Source organism: Lissotriton helveticus, chromosome 12 (genome assembly GCF_964261635.1).
Source record: "Lissotriton helveticus chromosome 12, aLisHel1.1, whole genome shotgun sequence".
Taxonomy (NCBI): domain Eukaryota; kingdom Metazoa; phylum Chordata; class Amphibia; order Caudata; family Salamandridae; genus Lissotriton; species Lissotriton helveticus.
Genome location: NC_136073.1, coordinates 877769183 through 877782824, shown reverse-complemented (window position 1 = coordinate 877782824; position 13642 = coordinate 877769183). Strand labels below are relative to the sequence as shown.

General features: G+C 52.0%; 1 protein-coding gene across 1 annotated transcript; it reads right to left on the bottom strand.

Annotated features, from left to right (window-relative positions):
- Positions 1-2284: 2284 nt before the first annotated feature.
- Positions 2285-12732, bottom strand: LOC144799743 (transcription factor Sox-19b-like). The gene is made up of 2 exons (XM_078671268.1): positions 12149-12732; positions 2285-3346 (listed from the first exon to the last, which is right to left on the bottom strand). The coding sequence occupies exons 1-2, from the start codon at positions 12730-12732 to the stop codon at positions 3085-3087; spliced, it is 846 nt and encodes a 281-aa protein (XP_078527394.1). The 3' UTR covers positions 2285-3084.
- Between the last annotated feature and the right edge of the window lie 910 nt (positions 12733-13642).

Here is a 13642-nt window from a genome sequence, read left to right as displayed (position 1 = left end):
ACGAGACATTTATACCATTGTTATATCCCCATGTGTGCCCAGGACTGTTCTCATTGCTTGTACACACATCTCACACAAAAAAAACGCATCAAGTCTTCTACATCACCTCGCGTGGAACGACTTGCCGTTACACATAAGAGCTTCCTCCTCACTTCTTGAATTCTGCAAGAAGCTGAAGAACGATCTTTTTGATTATTCCTGCTAGGCTCTAGGTGTGGCCAGACTCACCCGCTCCGTGCCAGGACACCCTCCTGGATGATAGCACACTCTACAAATCTCGTAACAGACAACTGGGTCCATTAACCACTCTGAACACAAAGCCTTGCCATAAGGGGGAGCCGCCTTCAATTCACAAGCCCGATGTCCTGCTGGAAGGGTGGAGAAACTGAACGAGCACTGCTCTTGTCCTTAGGTCGTCAAAAGACCGGGAGGTCTCATGCAAGTACAGTGCCCCCTAGACCAGTTCTGAGCATTTATCATTCACACTGAACCCCCAGAGCCTGGAACCAGCAGCAGAGCAACCATAACTGGTGGAACAAAGGAGACGAGGAAGCACACATAGGTAAGGGAAGGTTTTATTGTATGTACAACATTAACAAGATAAGACTGGGTCACTACTGTACAAAGATCAACACAGACATGGTGCATCCCCTGCCATTCGAGCAGCTGAACAACCTCAGACCCTCCCTCCTGGTGGACACTCTGCTCAGGACAGGTTCCCCCCCAGCACCATACGGAGTAAAGGCCAGTCATTGGTTCGGCCCAAAGAGCTCAAGGGCAAGGAGTACCGGTTGAAGGTACGGTCATGGGGTGCGTATGAGTACCAGTTGATGGAACGGTCATGGGGCGCGTATGAGTACCAGTTGATGGAACGGTCATGGGGCGCGTATGAGTACCAGTTGATGGAACGGTCATGGGGCGCGTATGAGTACCAGTTGATGGAACGGTCATGGGGCGCGTATGAGTACCAGTTGACGGTACGGTCGTACCCGCCCACCACAGGTACCAGCATTGCTGCAGGCCCACACAAGCCATCCCATCACCAAGTGCAAACATTACAGCTGGAAACCACCCCTGCAAGGACCAATGCAGGGGGGAGGAAAGTTCAGAAGCTCCTGGAGGAAGGGTGAAGTGCCCTTGGTTTCCACCAGCCTCGTGCGCATGAGAGAAACAGAGAGGCCACATATAGAGCACTTTAGAAGTTCCACCTTGGATAGAAAGCAGAGAAAGACTGAAGGTGAAGCATAGGGGAGGGGGGGTCCCACATGCACAGGGGGCGTCCAACAGATCTGCATATGAACAAACACCCCCCACGTCAAGAGCTGGGAAACCAGTGATTCGGCCTAAAAGGGACAATGGAATCTGAAAATGTTAGAGGGGTAATTAACAGAAAATGAATGTGCCCACCCCCTCCAAAAAGACAGTTAGAGAAGCCACTGTCTCCACGGTTCTCAAAGGGGCGGGCCCTCAAACGGAGCACGACAGACCAGTCATGGCCACACCCAGTCAGGGAGTGGTAGCCGGCCGAGTGCGTCATTCTACCCCGCTGAGGCATTGGGCGACCTTTAAAAACCTGCTCGGCTTCTAGGAACCCACTTCTGAGCAGAGGGCGAATGGAATCAAACCAGGGCTTCTCAGAACAGTACAATCAAATGGAGAACAAAGGGGCGTGCGGAGCTCACAGCGGTAGCGCGCAACAAGTTGGGACCCATCGGACAGGCAGCAGCACCCGTTGGCCAATCACAGAGCAGGTCTCAGGCGGGCAGCCTGACAATTCATGGGGATAGCCCAGAGGGCCAGGTGCTGGGGAATGATGTTCGGTACCTGGAAATCCCGGATACACACACGTATATACACATATATACAAATCACACATATATACACAAGGCGGCCCTAGAAGTCAGAAATGCCACAGCCTCTCCCCCACTCAACAGAACCAGACTAGTGCAGTCAACACTACGCTCCAACAGGCTTCATTACCACCAAGACATCCTGAAGCTGTAAGCAAACCCTTCTTGCCAGGGCATCCTTCCGCCTGCCAGAAGGAGAGGACTAGGGCAACCCTACATCCAATCAGAGCCTCAGCCTTCTTCATAAGCCCCTCCCCCCTCATGGGGTATCCCAAGGAGCAGTGAGCGCCTCTTGACATGGACACCTATACCACTCCCCCAAATCCGAAGGTCCCATTGTGCCAAGGACCCTAAATTTAGACTGAGGTAGGCAGAAATCCACCCCACCCAAACATTCTACAAGTTGGTCTGAAGACCAAGCCTCTCAGTCAGTGGACGCCTAGTCCCTTTGGTCACTAGACAACCATGAGCCAACATCTGCTGGCCACTTCCAAGTACCTTGCAGCCATCTTCCAGACACCATCCTTGGCCCTTCAGTTATTCTGTTGGACACCACCCTTGACCTTTCTACCATCTTCTGCTAGACCCCAACATTGACCTTTCGGCTGTCTTCCAGACACCACCCATGACCCCTTCAGCCATCTTCTGATGGACACCACCATCCACAAAACCTCCCAAGATGGTCGGCCACAAAAAAACAAAAAACATTTGGCGTGTGGCAACAGTCCCCATACACCCCAAAGGCGCCAGTCCATAGTAGCCCCAGGCGCACATCAGTTCACAGAAAGCATTCATGTGCAAATTGAAATGGAGGAGTTGGAAGAAATTCCCTAGTGGAGACATTCCTGCCACAAATCTAGCTCTATGCTCCCCCACGTCCAGGATGGAGCCTTCCAGAACAGCACTGGGCCGGATGGGCAGCGCTCCTGATTGGTTGAGCTTCAGTGGAGAGACTACACACAGAACTATATAAAAAACAGCTGTCCTGGACATTAAAAGAAACGTCCATGCCCAGGCGGGAGGAAGCCGGAAGAGCCAGGTCACCACTGAAGGTACTTCTCAGGGTCCCAAGTGTTGGCAAGGTAGGGCCACTATTTATTCTGTGACAAAACCCTTTGTTGTTCCTGGACAGGACCATGTTCCCTCCAGACGGCCCATTCATAGAGCGGGTGGACCCAAGTCACCGCCATGGCCCCCGCCTCTGGTCTGGTCCCCGCGTCCCTTTGGTGCACGCTCACAGGTGCGTCAGCGGGGAGGTCCCGTTCAGAACCAAGTTCTGGTAGTGCGGCTGGGACGCGTGGTGGTAGGCCCGCTGGCCCGCGGACTCGGACATGTCGCCGCTGCTCAGGCCGTACATGCTCATCATGTCGCGGAAGTCGCTGGCCTGCAGTCCGCTGCGGTGGTGGGGCCCCACGGGGCCCGGGGAGTGAGAGCCGGGCTCCTGCTTGACACTCATGGCAGGGGACGTCTGCTGGGCCGGGGCGCCGTACTGCAGGCTGTGGAGAAAAACAAAATGGACGTGTCTGGTCAACAATCAGTTCAAACTTGACATGCACCTTGACATGGCATCGCCATGCCTGCGTTTTTAATGCATTTTTATATTGTGTGGACTTTACCCACATGTGTCAGAGCGCTGTACAGTAGAACCAATTACGTTACATGGGAGAAATGGTACAAAATAGAACGTTACAATAATAAACAGGAGACTAGAAGAGGTAGGGTAAAACCATAGAGGCAATAACACTATCAAACAGCAATCAAGGGTGGGAAATGGATGTATGTCGTTACTACGCATGCATTTACAACGCATGCCTTTACCACGCAGGTTTTACAACGCAAGTCGTTACAACGACTTGCGTTGGGGGCGCTGGATAGTGAATAGTTTAATTTACTATTCCAACTCCAGTCCCCGTGGATAGTAGGGAAGGTTTTGGATAGTAAATTAAACTATTCCCTATCCCCCAGCGCAAGTCCGTGGTAAAGGTACTGTGTGGTAAAAGTTGCGTTGTAAACGCTGTTCACCATGGGAAATGAACAAGAAAATATTACAAATTTACAATGATGAACCAGCTACCTAGAGGGGGCTGAGAATGAGGGTATTAGTTCTGCAAGTGTCTTTGCAAGAGAAGAGATTTGAGGTCCGCTTTGAAAACCTGGATGGGTTAACCCCCTGCCCCCCCCCCCCCAATACCATGAGAATTTGATGTACAGAGACTACAAGTATATTATTAAACCTGAGGCAGAAAGCCAGGCGAGGATTTGCGCAAATTTCACCCCAAATGACAGAAATTAAGCAACATGTGCATTTTATTTATTTATTAAATGCAGTTTTCTATAGCGCGAACTTTACCCAAAGGTGTCGGGAGCGCTTTACAAAAGAACGCGGTAAGTTACATAAGGTACATAAAATACACTAAACACGCTAACAAGTTGCATAAATACAGTTACAAAGGTACAAAAGAAAGACTGAACACGTTAACAAGTTACCTAGTTACCTACAAGTTTTAACTAGTTCAGTGGGAGGGAACTCGGGGTCGGATATTTAAAGCAATACTTTGGGCTCCTCGGATGAAGTGTTTTAGTATTGTAGGCACCCCCAGGGACCTTAAAAGCTGTAAACCCCTGTCAATCCCCCATAAACACAGGAGGCTAGCCCATCACGCACAGACAGAGGAACTGGGGGGAGAGGAATAAAACAAGCTATCCCATCTCACGCTCTGCCACAGCGGATGTCAGGCAATAATGGGACAAAAATCAGGTGGCCAATGGGACGCCCACATTTTAGGTTGGGACGATCCTGAAAAACGCACGGCTTACGGGATCTAGATAAAAATACGGGTTTGCAAACTCTGGAATTCAATGAAAACAATGCAAATTGTGGCGATTTAAGCTCATTTTGAAAAGGCCAGTAGGTGTAGTGACACCAGAACTTCATCCCTCAGTGCACAAAACACACAAAGATAGAATTTACTCTTGTTTTCAATTATTTGCTCCCCAGCTAATAAGAGGCGGGCATTTGGCCATCCCGAAGAAAGGAGTGTTCTTTCGATGCCCGAGCCCACATTAAGGTGGAATTCCTTTTGGGTGGGACACCGCCTGGCCCCTGCCCCACCCGCCGGTGAACCTCCCCGCCCCACAGAGCCGTGACTCACTTCGCATTCTCAGGGGACCAGTTTTTCTGGTTCGGGGTGTAACTCTCCAACAGACACCTGCCCCGCACCTCGGCCCTCCTGCCGGGGCCTGCCGAAAGGGGGTGGATCATGTCTGGAAGGGAGGGAGGGGTGAAGGGTGCCAAAATCAAATCTGGCCCCAGAAGGGAGAAGTCGGGGACCAGCCTGGCTCGGTCAAGATCCCGGAAACAGAGTGAAATATTGCCCCAACAGGCCCTTGCCCGCCACGAGGGGAGCTATTCGCCAGACACATTGACATTGGGAGATGACTCAGCGAGTTAAGCACTCACTGCTGACAGCTCGGCCTCCCATCCTTCCGAGGTCGATAACAGTGCTGTCAGACGGATGAACTTATCAATGAAGGTGCTTCCTAGCTCAGGGTACAGGTGCATGGTGGGAAAAGGCCTCCGAAAGGCATTCCTTTATGTAAGTGCATAGAAGGCAGGTAAACATTCCTCTCACGTGTTCCAGCAGTTACTGGAATCCCGAAATCAGAAGCCACGCCCTTCCCAATCCCTCCTCAGCCAAGTAAATTGAGCAACTTTTTTCTCGTCGTCCATGACGGAAGAATATTTGTTTTAGACACGGGTCCAGGAAACAGTGCGGCCAGAGCCTGATTTGTAAAGAAATAAGTGCCATGGCCCTGGTTAGGGGCCACCACAGCCCCTGCTAGCACTGACCGCACCTACTCAACTACTAACCGCCACACTCCTAAAAGTGCAAAAATTCAGACGGGTTCAAGCCCCCAAAATTAAGAATGGCTTAGGAGGCTTTTTCAATTGATATTAAATTAAGAAACTTCTGCTCATCTCTAAATTGCACAAACCGCACCACATGTAGCTACCTGTCTTAAGTGCCGGTGTTGACAGTTAAGTGCCGGTGCTGCACACCTGAAACCACCAGTTCAAATTAAGCACTGGCACTGTCCCCACGCAGCTCATGATCGCACACAGATCAGTGCACCATAAATTGAGCTTTAAAAAAAAAATTTAAACCCGTCCCTCTATCCTTTTCAATACAGACTCACGTCCACCACTCGAATTAATTCCATATTTCACTCTACTAATTCATGACTAATCGTTTATGGGTTCCGGAGTAGCGTGCTACTCACCAAAAAGCGCTTCAGTTCCTCATCAGGGGTAGCAAGCGCTATATAAATGCAAACCGTTTCCCTCTTCTATTCCTCCATTATCCTTCTGAGCCAAAAGAACTGACTAACATGTCCGCCACTCAAATGACTCATATTTTACTAAACTAATTCCCCACTGATCCTTTATGGGCTCTGGAGTAGCGTGCTTCTTGCCAAAAAAGCACTTTGGTGCCTCGTCAGGGGTAGTGAGTTCTATATAAATGCAATTACAATACAATAAAAACACTACTGCCCCAGACAGCACAGCACCAGCAGCCACCATACCTCCAACCCATGTACACCTGTCATCTGCCACAAGAGCACAGCGGCAGGAGCCGACACCCACATGGCACCAGCCCTGTGGCAGAACAGCCGGGAGGCATCAGAGAACCAGTGAAGGGTAATGAGGAGAGGAAAGACCAGGCCAACATCCAGGGGCCCAGACACCCGCCCCATGGCACACCCCTTCCGCAGCGCACTCCGCATGGCATCTGATGGCAAGACCCTCCCCTGCCCCCACAACCTATGAATGCCTGTCTGGTAACTGATGGCAAGTTCAGCCTTCAGTCCCACAACAGGCTATGAGAGTCTCCATGGTGGACTGATGGCAAAGACCAGCCCTCAGCCCCACAACAGGCCATGAAAGTCACTATGGTGGACTGATGGCAAGACCAGCCCTCAGCCCCACAACAGGCTATGGAAGTCTCTATGGTAACTGATGGCAAGACGCTCTGCCCCCACAACCTATGAAAGTCTCTATGGTAACTGATGGCAAGACCAGCCCTTAGTCCCGCAACAAGCTATGGAAGTCTCTATGGTAACTGGTGGCAAGACGCTCTGCCCCCACAACCTATGAAAGTCTCTATGGTAACTGATGGCAAGACCAGCCCTCAGTCCCGCAACAAGCTATGAGTCTCAATAGTGACCGATAGAAATATTCATCTCGCCCCACCCCACAGCATATGAACTGTCTATGGTAGTTGGATGGCAAGACCAACCCGCCCCCACAGTCCATGAAAGTCTCTGGTAACTGATCAATAGCAGCCCCACCTATAAGAGTCTACGGCTGTCACTCAAAGTGCGGCCCTCCTGACCTTGACATGCGGCCACCTGGTCAACAGCAGCTCTGGCCCGCTGTTTACTTGACTCAGCACTAACATTAAAACTATGTTAAATTAAAGGGCAAGCATTTATTTAAAGGGTAATTGCAGTTAAAGAAAGTAAACAGGATGTCCTGCAGGTCTTACTTTAGGAACACCATTTGGAAGCCATCTTGCAGAAGACTTGTAAATATATGATAGTCCAGTGTGTGTTTCATCAACATAGAGGTGTGTCACCTCAGTAAAACAGATTACATCACTGCATTGAGTTTTTTTTTTTTAAGCGATAGATTTCAAACCTGAATTTAAAAACCTGTTTCTCCTCCCACCCTGATAGCGCCAATAGTTAAGAGTCACGTCCGTTACGTGCACTCTTTGGGCACCAGGGGTGCTTTAATACATGAACCACATTATAGTTTATTAAATCAAACACAGGAGAAGGTTTCGTAGAGCGCACATTCTAAAGTCACGTATTTGGAGGTCCGTGTATATGTATTGTAATTGCATTTATATAGCGCTTCCTTCCCCTGACAAGGAGTCAAAGCTCTTTCAGCGAATAGCACGCCACTCCGGAACCCAAGAAGGATTAGTGGTGAATTACTACAGTGAAAAACAAAAGTAATTTGAGTGGCGGATATGTTAATCAGTTATTTGGCCTCAGAAGGATAGTGGAGGGATAGAAGGGGGAAAAGGTTTGCATTTATATAGCACTTGCTACCCCTGATGAAGCGTTGAGGCGCGTTTCTGGCAAGTAGCACGCTACTCAGGGACCCATAAAGGATCAGTGGTGAATAAGTAGGGTAAAATATTAAATTAATTTGAGTAGTGAAGAAAATGGAGGCAAAGTGAAATTAAACTATTACCTAGAACATGGGTACTCAAATATTTTCCAAGGGTCAAAAAGACTGAGGCCTTGGGGGGGGGGGGGGGGGGGGTATGGTAGGTTTATGAAAAGCAAGGTATGTACATACAGTGGCTGAATCGCATTCACCACGTGAAACCGGAAAACCTGAGATTAAACAGCTTAACAAAGTGTGTGATCCTAGACAATTGTTGCATTTCACATTCTCTCCTTTTGCTTCATTATTGCATATAGGAGGCGCTCGAAATACAGGACTCCAGGTTGTGCACCATTCTGCTGTGATTGGTTTAGTAACATAGTTCGTGTAATATAGGAACCCTGTCAACCTATAGATTGCACATAACTGACGTGCCGTATGGACTACTGGCGTTGCTGTCAGGGTGGGTTGAAGCGGGAGTTTTCACGATAGAAAATGACCACTTTAAAAAAACAAGACTTCTCAGTGCACGGACATAATCTGACGTACTAAAGTGAAACGGTTAATGAAATGCACTTTAATTTTGAAGTGACCAATTTTGCACATTTGCTACAAGATGGGTTTAAAAATGAGGATGTTCCTAAAGTTAAGCTGTGCCAATTCCTTTCTTAAAGTTCAATTAACCTCTGAATAAATGCTTACCTACTTAACACCTTTGTCATGTTGGAGTTGAATTGAATAAAAAGCAGCCCGGTGCAGCTGCAGACCAGGGTCCGGCGTGTAAAGGTTAGGAGGGCCACAGGCGACCCTCGGGCCGCGCTATGAGAGTCATTAGCCCAGGATCACACAGTGTGGTCAACTGGGGGGGGGGGGAGCAGGAATGGACCCCAGGTTTTCTGGTTCCATATTGGGCAATTCAGCCATGAGATGTACATGCTTCGCTTCCCTTACAGCCCCTTTGCCCCAGCCTACCCCCCTGCAGGCATCAGTGCGGCCCTCGGCTACACCAGAGAGCAAAGCTGTGTGCCCCCCGAAAAGATATGGGAAGAGGAGCGGACAAAATGTACATTTTACCTGCAGTGCAACGTTTGCATTTTGTGAGGGCCGGAAAGAGTGGAAAGCTACCTAGAAAGGATTTATTTAGTTAATGTGTTTTTCCTGTAAGTGATTCACTATCAAAAGTTGGGCTCTGCTAAGACTTTAATAACGTAGTTTTACAGAATCATTCTTCAACTTTAAACTCATGCCGGTTGCAAGGTTCCCCAGTGTGCAAGTAGCGCACAATTTGTCGACCGGCAAGCGGAAGGTTGAAATACTGGCCAGCGTGTGCCTTGTGCAGAGATCTGTAAACTGCAGACTAAGCAGGATACATGGTGGCCTGGAGAGCACGGTGTGGGGAGCGGGGTGACCTGCGAGGCACAGGATGAAATACTGTCCCATGGTGCATGTTGCCCAGAACCGTTTAACCCTCACACAAAAGGGTGAACTGCTGGCCCAGTGTGCATGTTGCACAAATCTGTTTAGCCCTTACACCAAAGGATGAAATGCTGGCCTAATGTGCATGTTGCCCAGATCCGTTTAACCCTCACACCAAAGGGTGAAATGCTGGTCTAGGGTGCATGTTGTGGAGTTCGGTCTAACCTGTGAGCCACAGGTTGAAATACTATCCCAGAGTGCATGTTGCCCGGATCGGTTTAACCCTCACTCCAAAGGGTGAAATGCTGGCCTAGTGTGCATGTTGCCCAAAATATTTAATACACCAAAGGGTGAAATGCTGGCCTAGTGTGCATGTTGAACAAATATGTTTAATCCTTACACCAAAAGGTGAAATGTTGGCCTAGTGTGCATGTTGCACAACTGTTTAACCCTCACACAAAAGGGTGAAATGCTGGCCCAGTGTGCATGTTTGAGAGCAGTTTGATCCGCAGGCCAAAGGCTGGGCTCCCAGTTTTCCAAGAGTCTCAAGTAGTCTTGAGCAAATTCCAGCCCCCCCCCCCCCCATGGGACAGCGTTTAAAATGCCGACCAGGCGCGATAAAATGCAACCCAGGGAGTACCACAAAGTTGGGATAGGACTAATTCAAGGCCAATAAGACATTGGGGCGCTCTTACAATAATCTTCGTCTTATCTAAGATCAGTGTGCACCTCCCCCAACCCCCATACTACAGGACCGTGGGGGGGGGGGGGGGGGCTTAAACTGAATAGCATGCTTAGATGGGCGATTATGCAATCGAGCCCCCACTGGGCTCTACAACAGAGCTAACAAATGCACCCCCCCCCCATAAAAACCTGCTCCATGGAAGCACATACTCGCTCCAGGAGAAAAGGGCCCCTCCCCGCCAGCAGGCGACCGCATCCTATTGGCTACTGCCAAAACACTAGACAAGTCAAGGTTTCAAACCAGGGAGATCTGGAAAGTAAGGGTGCAGTGAAGAGCGAGAGCAGCCCCCCCCCCCCCTGCTGAGAGGAGCAGGGAGAGTGGGGCGCTCTGGCGCCTTGGGGGCACCTGCTGGGGGGGGGGGAGGGGAGGGGGCAGAACCCTCACCTCACTATCGACCCGCCGAGGGTTCACCCCACGGGGAGAGGCAACGAGCAGCAGCAGGCCCCATTCCTAGACAGGGAAGCGTCTGCAGAACGGTAGCGCCCCGAGGCAGGGAGTTCTCGGCGCGAGCAGCCAGCAGTCTGTCGACGCAGCCCTGCGGGGGGTAAGGAAGAGGGGGGGGGGTTACAAGCCCTTCCAACCCACTCTCCGCGAGCAGGGCACCGCACGCACCCCGAGGGCCGGACACCTAATGCGGAGTATGGACACCAGGGTGACGCGTCCACGCACCAGGGTGACGCGTCCACGCACCAGGGTGACGCGTCCACACACATTCAGGAAAAAAACATTAGAAAGTTGATATCAAGCTTAGCGCAGCGAACCCCTGTCCGCACGCGTTCAGAACTTGTATATAGCAAAGTGTTAAAGTGAAGTTTATACAGCTTCGAAGCACTACTCTGAACTCAAGTTACTCACGTTGGTGCGTAGAGATCGCCCCCGTGGGCATGCCACTGCCTCCAACGCATCACTATATCCTGGGAAACTCCGGATACCTCACAAAGCTGCCAGGACGTGCAGGGGGCACCCCCCCCCTTGAGAGAATTATACATCTAATATACTATTTAAGCGAGAGGAGAGCAAAAACTAATCAAGTTTACGCCCGGAAGTTCCCCAGTAAAGTGCGCTATATATGTTAACTTCTAGGCACGTGGCGAAATTATAGTCGGACTAATTTCCAAAAAGGGAACTTCCGCATACATCTTTCCGTTTTATGTGATCTGTTTTGGGAGGGGCGGGGGTTCAGGCGTGGAGGCAGATGCGCCCCCCAGGGAGATTGGCGCCGAGCGCTATCCATGGACCACTGGCCCCAAAACTAAAGACAGCGCTTGGAAGCCCACATATAGTACTTCAGGCCTGGTCAGGGCAGGGTGCGCAAAAGAAATACAGCTGCTCGCCCATTTAGTCAGCCATGGCACGTGCGTCCGGTACTGCGTCTGAGTTGCCAGGGTGGTCAAGGATAGATTAAGGGGGGAGTCATGAAGGTGAACAGCAAAGAGGCGTCCTGGGACAGCCCCCCTCCATACCCTACGCCCCGGCTTCGAGGAGCATTTAACTGCAGGCAGGGCTCCTCCATGGACGTCATCCCTCCACCTCAAGCCCAGGCTTCTAGGCGCACTCACCTGTAGCCACCCCTTTACCCGGGTGCATGGTACACGCACTTGAAAGCACCTCCAACGCCATACCTGCACCCCGCGTCCAGGCTTCAAGGCGCACTCACCTGTAGGCTCCGCACCTCAGTGAAGCCACCCCTTCACCCCGGTGCACTCACTTGTAAACATCGCTCTGTCTCCATCATACTTCCACCCCAAACCTCAAGGCGCACTCACTTGTAGCTACCCCTTCACCTCGGATGCAAGGTGCAACTCACTGTAAGGTCCCTCCAAAGCCATACCTGAGCCCAGGCTTCAAGGCGCACTCACCTGTAGCCACCCCTTCTCCCCGGCTGCAAGGCGCACTCACTTGTACACATCGCTCTCCATCATACGTCCACCCCGTGCCCAGACCCCCAGGCGCACTCACCTGTAGGCTCCGCCTCCGTTCATGTAGTTCTGCCCCGGACCCATGCCCGGCGGGTACTGCAGGCTGGCCAGCTCGTAGCGGTGGTACTGCTGCTGGTAGGCCAGCGGGTCGCCCTGCATGGGGGCGTAGGCGGCACTGTGCGCCCAGCCGTAGGGCTCCACGCGCGGGCTGCCCCCGGGCCCGTGGCCCATCATGGCCCCGGGGGGCAGCGCGTACTTGGCCGAGTCCTTCTTGAGCGCGGCCTTGCTCTTGCGCCGGGGCTTGTACTTGTAGTCCGGATAGTCCTTCATGTGCGTGGCCCGCAGGCGCTTGGCCTCGTCGATGAAGGGCCGCTTCTCCGCGTCGCTTAGAAGCTTCCACTCGGCGCCCAGGCGCTTGCTGATCTCAGAGTTGTGCATCTTGGGGTTCTCCTGGGCCATCTTGCGCCGCTGGCTGCTCGACCACACCATGAAGGCGTTCATGGGACGCTTGACCTTGTCCATGGGGTCAGGGGCCGGCTCGGCGGGCCGCGGCTTCTCGGGGGCCAGCCCCTGCTGCAGCTGGCCAGCCATGTGGCCCTTCAGCGGCTGCTCCATCATGTACATGCCGGCGGTGGCCGGGAGCGCAGGTACCCTGGAAGATGGCGCGCGTCAGCCAACCAGCAAAGGGGCCTCCTTCGGTCAGGCGGGCCACCTTCTTTAGCCAAACGGGCCACCTTCTTCAGCCAAACGGGCCACCTTCTTCAGCCAAACGGGCCACCTTCTTCAGCCAAACGGGCCACCTTCTTTAGCCAAATCGGCCACCTGCTTTAGTCAAATCGGCCACCTGCTTTAGTCAACTTGGCAAGCTTCAGCGCACTGTGCCACCCGGTTCAGGCAGCTGGTCCACACTCTTTAGCCACAGGGGCAGCCTTCAGCGCACTGCGCCACCTTCTGTAGCCAACTTGGCAATCTTCACCACAGTAGGCCACCCTCAAAGTCGGTGGCCGATGGATGGGGTCACGCCACGAGCACCAATACCCCTCTTTCACTCCCGTGAGGCCTCACTCAGATGCTCGCCGAAACACCTCTCCCCAGGAAAGCTTCCAAACAGGTGGCGCGCCACGCCGCCAGCCAAGTTTTAAAGTCTTCCTTCCGTCCTGCTCCAATCAGAGGGCCCCGCGGGGAGGGTCCGACCGCCTCCTGGGGCTCTAGCCCAGCCCAGGAGGCCTGGGTCACCCCGCCCTGTCCAGCCCTCCCGCACCACCAGCCCTGGCTGTGGGAGGGGCCGGCCCGGCCGAGGCGCTTAATAATAATGTTGTATTTACGCATTGGAGGACGCGAATTGTCGGAGCAGGTGTGAATGACTCGCCCTGCCCAGGTATTTCCTCTATGTCTCTGTACGTTATACACGCGGCACTACAATTACCAGAATGCAGTGCGAATGAACAGTTCACACCTGTTGTGGTAAAAGGCTTCGGAGAGTGAAACCCCCGACCCTGCTCTAGAAAAGCGTCCAAACAGCTCAGGGAGCGTG

Excerpts from the sequence above, each read along its gene's own strand:
- LOC144799743 (XM_078671268.1), bottom strand. The coding sequence starts at position 12,732 with ATGTACATGATGGAGCAGCCGCTGAAGGGCCACATGGCTGGCCAGCTG. Across the intron at positions 3,347-12,148 it reads AACGGAGGCGGAGCCTACAG|CCTGCAGTACGGCGCCCCGG; the intron begins GTGAGTGCGCCT and ends TTTTCTCCACAG.